This window comes from Erithacus rubecula (assembly GCF_903797595.1).
Source record: "Erithacus rubecula genome assembly, chromosome: 23".
Lineage (NCBI taxonomy): Eukaryota > Metazoa > Chordata > Aves > Passeriformes > Muscicapidae > Erithacus > Erithacus rubecula.
Genome location: NC_136675.1, coordinates 5,768,459 through 5,777,245, shown reverse-complemented (window position 1 = coordinate 5,777,245; position 8,787 = coordinate 5,768,459). Strand labels below are relative to the sequence as shown.

Genomic DNA, 8,787 nt, shown 5'->3' with positions numbered 1-8,787 from the left:
CGGGAAACGGGGAGGGAAGGGGAGGGGGAGGGGAGGGGAGGGAGGGAAGGGAAGGGAAGGGAAGGGAAGGGAAGGGAAGGGAAGGGAAGGGAAGGGAAGGGAAGGAAGGGAAGGAAGGGAAGGGAAGGGAAGGAAGGGAAGGGAAGGGAGGAGGAAGGGAAGGGAAGGGAAGGGAAGGGGAAGGGGAGGAGAGGGGAAGGGTCGGCTGGACTCGGCTCGGCTCGGCCCGGTTCGGCTCGGCCCAGCCCGGTTCGGCTCGGCCCGGTTCGGCCCGGCCCGGCTCGGCTGGGCTCGGATCGGCTCGGCCCAGCCCGGTTCGGCTCGGCCCGGTTCGGCTCGGCCCGGTTCGGCTCGGCCCGGCTCGGCTCGGCCCGGTTCGGCTCGGCCCGGTTCGGCTCGGCCCAGCCCGGTTCGGCTGGGCTCGGCCCGGCTCGGCCCAGCCCGGTTCGGCCCGGTTCGGCCCGGTTCGGCTCGGCCCAGCCCGGTTCGGCTCGGCTCAGCGCTGCCCGGCCGTGCCAGGCCGCTGCCCGGGGTTTCCTGCTGCGGAAGCGGCTCCGGGGGCTGCGGGAGGAGTTCGAGGCCGCGGTGCTGGAGATCGAGGGGAGCCTGGGGCAGCTGCGCTGGAGCGGCCGCGCCCTGCCGACACCGCGCTTCGGGCCCCAGGTGCGCGGGCACCGGGAAACCGGGAAACCGGGGAACCGGGCAGCGACCGGGAAACCGGGCAGCGACCGGGGAACCGGGCAGCGACCGGGAACGGGACCGGGAGCGACCGGGGAACCGGGGAACCGGGCAGCGACCGGGAACGGGACCGGGAGCGACCGGGGAACCGGGCAGCGACCGGGAAACCGGGGAGCGACCGGGAAACCGGGGAACACTCCCGGGAATGGGCAGCGGGGAGCGACCGGGAAACCGGGGAACCGGGCAGCGACCGGGAAACCGAGGAGCGACCGGGAACGGGACCGGGAGCGACCGGGAAACCGGGGAGCGACCGGGAAATCGGGAAACACTCCCGGGAATGGGCACCGGGGAGCGACCGGGAAACCGGGGAGCGACCGGGAAACCGGGGAACACTCCAGGGAACGGGACCGGGGAGCGACCGGGAACGGGACCGGGAGCGACCGGGAAACCGGGGAACACTCCAGGGAATGGGCACCGGGGAGCGACCGGGAAACCGGGGAACACTCCAGGGAATGGGACCGGGGAGCGACCGGGAACGGGACCGGGAAACACTCCCGGGAATGGGCACCGGGGAGGGACCGGGAAACCGGGGAACGACCGGGAACGGGACCGGGAGCGACCGAGAAACCGGGGAACATTCCCGGGAATGGGCACCGGGGAGCGACCGGGAACGGGACCGGGGAGCGACCGGGTAACCGGGGAACGACCGGGAACGGGACCAGGAGCGACCGGGAAACCGGGGAACACTCCCGGGAATGGGACCGGAAGCGACCGGGAAACCGGGGAACACTCCCGGGGAAAGCGAGAAGCGATTCGGGAATGGGGACCGGGAGGGAGCCGGGAACGGGAACCAGGAGTGACCGGGGGAAACTTGGGAACATTCCCGGGAACGGGGACCAGGAGGGAGCCGGGAAAACCGGGGAACGTCCCCGGGACTCGGGAATTTCAGCCCATTTAATGTGCCGAGTTCGTGCCCTGCCCTATCCCGACCCTGCCCAGTGATTCCCCTGTCCCGGTCCAGATCTTTATGTTTTCTTTTCTAGATTTTCTTTCGTGTATTTTATATTTGCTTTGATATTTCTTTATATTTTATTAATTTTTCCTATTAATCTTCATATTTTCTAATATTTTTACAATATTTTCTTTTACACTTTCTTGCTTTTTAAAATATTTTCTTCATGTTCTTTTTTTTTCTTCCTTGTATTGTTTTTTTTTCCTGTTTTTCTTTGAGCAGCCCTGCCCAGGAAAGCCCTTGGATTCAGGGGATGCTGTAAAAAATGAGACCATTCCCAAAAAAATCCCAGAGAAGCTGGATCCCCCTGGAGCAGAGCGGGCTGGGAGATTTGGGAACTCAGCCCCCCTGCCCAGTGGGACAACCCCAAAACCCCCCAAACCCCCAAATTTGGGGTCTGGTGCTGATAAAAACCTGGAAAAGGAGGGAATATCCCTGACAAGGAGCCAAGAATGGGACAGCAGCCACCTCAGAGCCAGCCCAGGTAAGGGACACAAAACCTCAGGAATATTTTGGTGAAGCTGCAACAGCTCTCACAATCTGGATTTTTTAATTTTTCTCCCTTTTTTTTTTTGACAGAAATCCCAGCAGACCTGCAGGGCCTTCCTCACTCAGAGCTGCAATCCCACAGGAAGCATCTGCTGATGGAGCTGCTGTGGATCCAACAGGCCATTGCCAGCAGGAAACAGGTCAGGGATGCTCCTGCCTCTTCCCAAACACCTCAGCAGGGGCTGAGGTCACTTTTCCAGGGATTTGTAGCTGGGATTTCATCACCCATGTTTGGTTTTCTCCCCTCTTGCAGTTCCTGTTGCTGAAACAGAAGCTGGGAATTCCCAACCACTCTGGAATTCCTGAGTTTTTGGATTGGTTTGGAGAAGCTCTGGAGCAGCAGCACAAATCCTGATGTGACAGTGGCAGCTCTAGAAAAACATGGGATAAAAAATCCTTTTTGTGGATATTTGCTACAAGAAGGATCAATCATCAGCCAGGGGGGTTGTGGAGTGTCCTGCAGGGATCCATCCCATAATATCCCTGGTTTTTTTTTTTGGCTGAGCTGGATGATCCAAGTGGGAAATGGAGCATTTTCACTTCCAGCTGGTGCTTTTGGTGCTGGAGTGGCTGAAGGCAGCAGGGAGCTGCTCTTCCTGCAGAGCTGTGGGGATTCCACATGGATTCCCTGTGCTTGGGATGGCTCTGCAATATCCAGCATCTCCACAGGGGGGGATTTTTGGGAATGCTGAAGTGCTGAGGTGGGAGGGATGAGAATTATTCCTGTCTGATCCTTGGGCTGAGGTTCATTCCTCCCTTTCCTCTGACTCTGGGAATTTTCTCCTGGGCCAGAGCCAGGACAGGACCTGGTGCTTTGTCAATTCCTTCAGCTCAGGGATGTTCCAGGTCCCTCAGAAAGGGATTTCCCACCTGGTGCTGTGATTCCCTGCCCTGACCCTTGTGTGGACACAAGATGTGGATCCTTCTGTTCTGGAATTATTTTTATTGTTTGGAAATAAAAAAAAAACCCAAAAAACAACAACTTTTCCTGATGTTGAACCTATTCCTGCCTGGCTTCCTAATTTCTCCTGAGTCCATGGCTGAGGTGTCCAGTGGGTTTGTCCAGGACCTTTGGGATTTCCCAAATGATGCCAGGGGAGGGTCACAATGCTGATCCATAAATCTTGGTGGGAACCTGCTGGATCAAATCCTGGAGAATTAAAGAATTCCTGATGCTCTGAGGGTGTTGGATGTGGCCACAACTTCCTACAGCTGGGTTTGCATCCATGGAAACTGGGCTGGGCTCAGCAGGGAGGGTTTAGGGTTGTCAGGAGGATTTAGGGTGGTCAGGAGACTGCTCAAGAGGATTTGGGGTGATCAGGAGGTTGCTTAGAAGGGTTTGGGGTGCTCAGGATGATTTGGGGTGATCAGGAGGATTTAGGGTGGTCAGGAGGTTGCTCAAGAGGATTTGGGGTGATCAGGAGGTTGCTTAGAAGGGTTTGGGGTGCTCAGGAGCTTCTCAAGTGGGTTTGGGGTGCTCAGAAGGGTTTTGGTTTGGGCTTGGCAGAAAAGTTTGTGCTCATTGAGGGGCTGCCTGGAAAGGTTTGGGGTTGTTTTTGAAGGGTTTGGGGTGCTCAGGAGGGTTTGGGGTTGTTTTTGAAGGGTTTGGGGTTGTTTTTGAAGGGTTTGGGGTGCTCAGGAGGGTTTGGGGTGCTCAGGAGGGTTTGGGGTGCTCAGGAGGGTGCTCAGGTGGGTTTAGGGTGCTTGGAAAGGTTTGGGCTCAGTAAGGAGCTGCTTGAAGAGTTTTGGGGTGGTCAGAGGCTTAGGGATAATCACAAACCCATCAGTGCCAGCAGGTCACACTGGATCATTTATTAACCATTTCTTACCCTTCCAGTACTGAATGAGACAATTTAAACCTGAAACCAAAAATCCCTTTGGGCACAGAGCTGCTGGTGCCCCCCTGGAGCTCAGGGAATGCAATCCATGGATTTGGCCATCCCATAATTGAGCCTGGAGCAGAAGCAGAAGTTGGATCAGGTTCTGCTGCTCTGTTTCTCCTTCAGACCCCAGCCACACACAGGGACACTCCCAGCAGGGTGAGCAGCATTCCTGCCACAGCTCCTGGGGGGAAAAACTGGGAATGTCAATCCCAAAAAACACCCTCAGCTCTCCCAGCTGCTGGAGTTTGAAATTTCCCAATTTCCTGATTTTTTGGGGTGGTTTTGGGTCACTCTTTTTGTCATACTAAGCGTTTTATTCAGTGTTTTTATATTTTAATTTAATTTAGTTTAAATCAGGTTTTAAATTTATCAGCCCAGCCTTAAAATCTGGTTTAGTTCCCTTTCAAATCCTGCAACCAAAGCTCGTGGTGTGTTCAGACCAAAACCCCCACATTATAAACCAAATAAAAACATTAAAAAAAAAATATCAAATCCAAACAGATTTCTTGTGGAAATGCTGCAAGTGGGACTCACTTTTCCCACCAATGTCCTCTCCCAGGATTTTCCCAGTCACCAAGGTCACAACCAAAGCCAGGGAGTTGCAGAGTGGCACTGCCAGGGACAGCTCTGAAATGGCAAATTTCATGTGGAGAAATGAAGAATTTATTTCTGTTTATTCTAAAGCAGCTGCTCAGTGTTTGGCTCATCAAATCACAGAGTTGATGATGCCCAAAATCCCAAAAATCCACCCCAAAAAAAGCAGCAGGAGCTGACCTGTGGAGGCCAAGGTGAGGTAGAAGAGGAGGGATCCAGCCTGGTTCAGCAGGAAGGGCAGCAGGTACTGCAGGAAAACACACATTTATTTTAAATAATATATAAATTCATTTAGTTTAGAGAATTTAGATATTCATTTAGTTTAGAGAATTCATATATTCATTTATTTTAGAGAATTTATGTATTCATTTATTTTAGAGAATTTATGTATTCATTTATTTTAGAGAATTTATAAATTCATTTATTTTAGAGAATTTATATCTTCATTTATTTCATATAATTTATATATTCATTTATTTTAGAGAATTTATATATTCATTTATTTTAGAGAATTTATATCTTCATTTATTTTAGAGAATTTATGAATTCATTTATTTTAGAGAATTTATGTATTCATTTATTTTAGATAATTTATATATTCATTTATTTTAGATAATTTATATATTCATTTATTTTATATAATCCAGTTGTAATCACTTTTAACTGCTTTAATATGGGATAATTGGTATAGATTTATTACAGGATAATCTAATTTTTGTAGCCAATGCCTTGTGGATCTTATATATATATAGTAGTATATATAAATATATATATAAATATATATAAATATATATATAAATATATATAAAAAATATATAAATATATAGTGCATATACATATTTATATATTTACATGTTCATATCTTTATTTTAATATTATGCTAGGGCTTAATCTGTATTTATCACAATATTATTTATATGTAAATTATACAGTGCATACATAAACTGATGGATTATATGATATTATATAAAAAAAAAGCAGTTTAAAGGGAATTATAAATTATGCCATGACAAAATATTTATAAAAATTAAACATTATTATTTATATTATATTATATTATTTCAAAAAATACAGTTTAAAGGGAATTACAAATTATGCCATGACAAAATATTTATAAAAATTAAATATTATTATTTATATTATATTATTTTAAAAAGGCAGTTTAAAGGGAATTACAAATTGTGCCATGACAAAATATTTATAAAAATTAAACATTATTATTTATATTATATTATTTTTAAAAATGCAGTTTAAAGGGAATTACAAATTGTGCCATGACAAAATATTTATAAAAATTAAACATTATTTATATTATATTATATTATATTATATTATATTATATTATATTATATTATATTATATTATATTATATTATATTATATTATATTATATTATATTATATTATATTATATTATATTATATTATTTTAAAAAATACAGTTTAAAGGGAATTACAAATTGTGCCATGACAAAATATTTATAAAAATTAAACATTATTATTTATATTATATTATATTATTTCAAAAAATACAGTTTAAAGGGAATTACAAATTGTGCCATGACAAAATATTTATAAAAATTGAATATTATTATTTATATTATATTATATTATATTATATTATATTATATTATATTATATTATTTTAAAAAATACAGCTTAAAGGGAATTACAAATTATGCAATGACAAAATATTTATAAAAATTAAATATTATTATTTATATTATATTATATTATTTTAAAAAAAGCAGTTTAAAGGGAATTACAAATTGTGCCATGACAAAATATTTCTAAAAATTAAACATTATTTATATTATATTATATTATATTATATTATATTATATTATATTATATTATATTATATTATATTATATTATATTATATTATATTATATTATATTATATTATATTATATTATATTATATTATATTATATTATTTTAAAAAATGCAGTTTAAAGGGAATTCCAAATTATGCCATGACAAAATATTTATAAAAATTAAACATTATTATTTATATTATATTATATTATTTTAAAAAATGCAGTTTAAAGGGAATTCCAAATTATGCCATGACAAAATATTTATCAAAATTAAATATTATTATTTATATTATATTATTTTAAAAAAGGCAGCTTAAAGGGAATTACAAATTGTGCCATGACAAAATATTTATAAAAATTAAACATTATTATTTATATTACATTATATTATATTATATTATATTATATTATATTATATTATATTATATTATATTATATTATATTATATTATATTATATTATATTATATTATATTATATTATATTATATTATATTATATTATATTTTTTTTAAAAATGCAGTTTAAAGGGAATTACAAATTGTGCCATGACAAAATATTTATCAAAATTAAATATTATTATTTATATTATATTATTTTAAAAAAGGCAGCTTAAAGGGAATTACAAATTGTGCCATGACAAAATATTTATCAAAATTAAATATTATTATTTATATTATATTATATTATATTATATTATATTATATTATATTATATTATATTATATTATATTATATTATATTATATTATATTATATTATATTATATTATATTATTTCAAAAAATACAGCTTAAAGGGAATTACAAATTATGCCATGACAAAATATTTATAAAAATTAAACATTATTATTTATATTATTTTAAAAAATACAGTTTAAAGGGAATTACAAATTATGCCATGACAAAATATTTGTGATTAATAACAACATGCAAAAAACGAATGTAAAAGCCAATGCTGTATTTTAATTTATAACACTGTTTAATATTAGGCTAAGGCTTGTAATAAAAAATATTTATCACTCTATTAGATATAAAAATATACACACACTATATATTATATACTATATATTATATTCTATATATTGTATATATACTCGACACTGTATTATACACTATATATACATTTAGAGTATAAAGTATATATGTTCCATACTATATATTTTATATTATATACTGTATATTTTATATATATACTACACACTACATACTTTATACTATACACTATATATTATATATATAATATATGTAATATATATATATATATATAACATATATAATATATAGATAATATATATAATATATATAATATATATAATATAATATATATATAATTTAGACGGTGCATGCATAAATTAACAGATTATATGATAACAACAAATAATTATAAATAGTGCCATGCCAAACCCTTTGTGACTAATAACGATACCAAATAATGAATTAGTTATTGATCAGAGCCGATACCCGATAATGAATTAGTTATTGATCAGGGCCGATACCCGATAATGAATTAGTTATTGATCAGAGCCGATAGCCAATAATGAATTAGTTATTGATCAGGGCCGATACCCGATAATGAATTAGTTATTGATCAGAGCCGATAGCCAATAATGAATTAGTTATTGATCAGGGCCGATACCCCGATAATGAATTAGTTATTGATCAGGGCCGATACCCGATAATGAATTAGTTATTGATCAGGGCCGGCTCTCAAAGCCGATACCCCAATAATGAATTAGTTATTGATCAGAGCCGATACCCCGATAATGAATTAGTTATTGATCAGAGCCGATACCCGATAATGAATTAGTTATTGATCAGGGCCGATACCCGATAATGAATTAGTTATTGATCAGGGCCGATAGCCAATGACACGCTGGCACTGCTCACCTGCCGCCTGCGGCTGAGGAAGCGCAGCTCCGCCAGCAGCTGGCCCAGGCGGCCGCGGCCCCGCAGCTGCTCCATTCCCGCCGCTGCCGCCCGCAGGAAGGGGCCGCTGCCGCCCCACAGCGCGCCCACCGCCACCAGAGCCGCGGCCTGTGCTGGGAACAGCGTCCGAGCGAGCTCGGCATCACCGCTGCCGCCCCTTCCCCACAAACCCTCCCCGCCGCCATCACCCTCCCTCACCCGCGGTCGCCATAGCAACGCCGCAGCACTTCCTGCTTCACCCGGAAGTCTCTCTGTTGCCATGGAGGCCGTGACGCGTTTCCGCTCCAACCCGGAAGCGGCGCTCCCCTCACGCGGCCGCCATGGTGAGCGCG

At 41.3% G+C, this 8,787-nt stretch overlaps 2 protein-coding genes across 5 annotated transcripts in view; one reads left to right on the top strand and one right to left on the bottom strand.

Moving 5' to 3' along the window:
- The window catches only part of LOC306811616 (coiled-coil domain-containing protein 28B-like), a 7,358-nt gene extending 4,744 nt beyond the window's left edge, over window positions 1–2,614 (top strand). For 2 of the 4 annotated variants that reach the window (XM_079325506.1, XM_079325508.1), the window contains 3 exons: window positions 520–663; window positions 1,913–2,174; window positions 2,270–2,608. In XM_079325506.1, coding sequence (XP_079181632.1) covers window positions 520–663; window positions 1,913–2,174; window positions 2,270–2,505 — 642 coding nt within the window. In that variant the 3' untranslated portion in view covers window positions 2,506–2,608. Of the gene's footprint in view, window positions 1–519; window positions 664–1,912; window positions 2,175–2,269 lie in introns of all 4 variants that reach the window. The other 2 variants (XM_079325507.1, XM_079325509.1) reach the window with 2 other exon arrangements.
- A 1,523-nt stretch (window positions 2,615–4,137) lies between these two features.
- On the bottom strand, window positions 4,138–8,716 carry TMEM234 (transmembrane protein 234; the record flags this gene model as incomplete). Its single annotated transcript, XM_079325579.1, has 4 exons — window positions 4,138–4,303; window positions 4,657–4,749; window positions 4,897–4,963; window positions 8,417–8,716. 4 exons carry the CDS (start codon window positions 8,714–8,716, stop codon window positions 4,242–4,244), a joined length of 522 nt encoding a protein of 173 aa, XP_079181705.1. The 3' UTR covers window positions 4,138–4,241.
- Window positions 8,717–8,787: the final 71 nt, after the last annotated feature.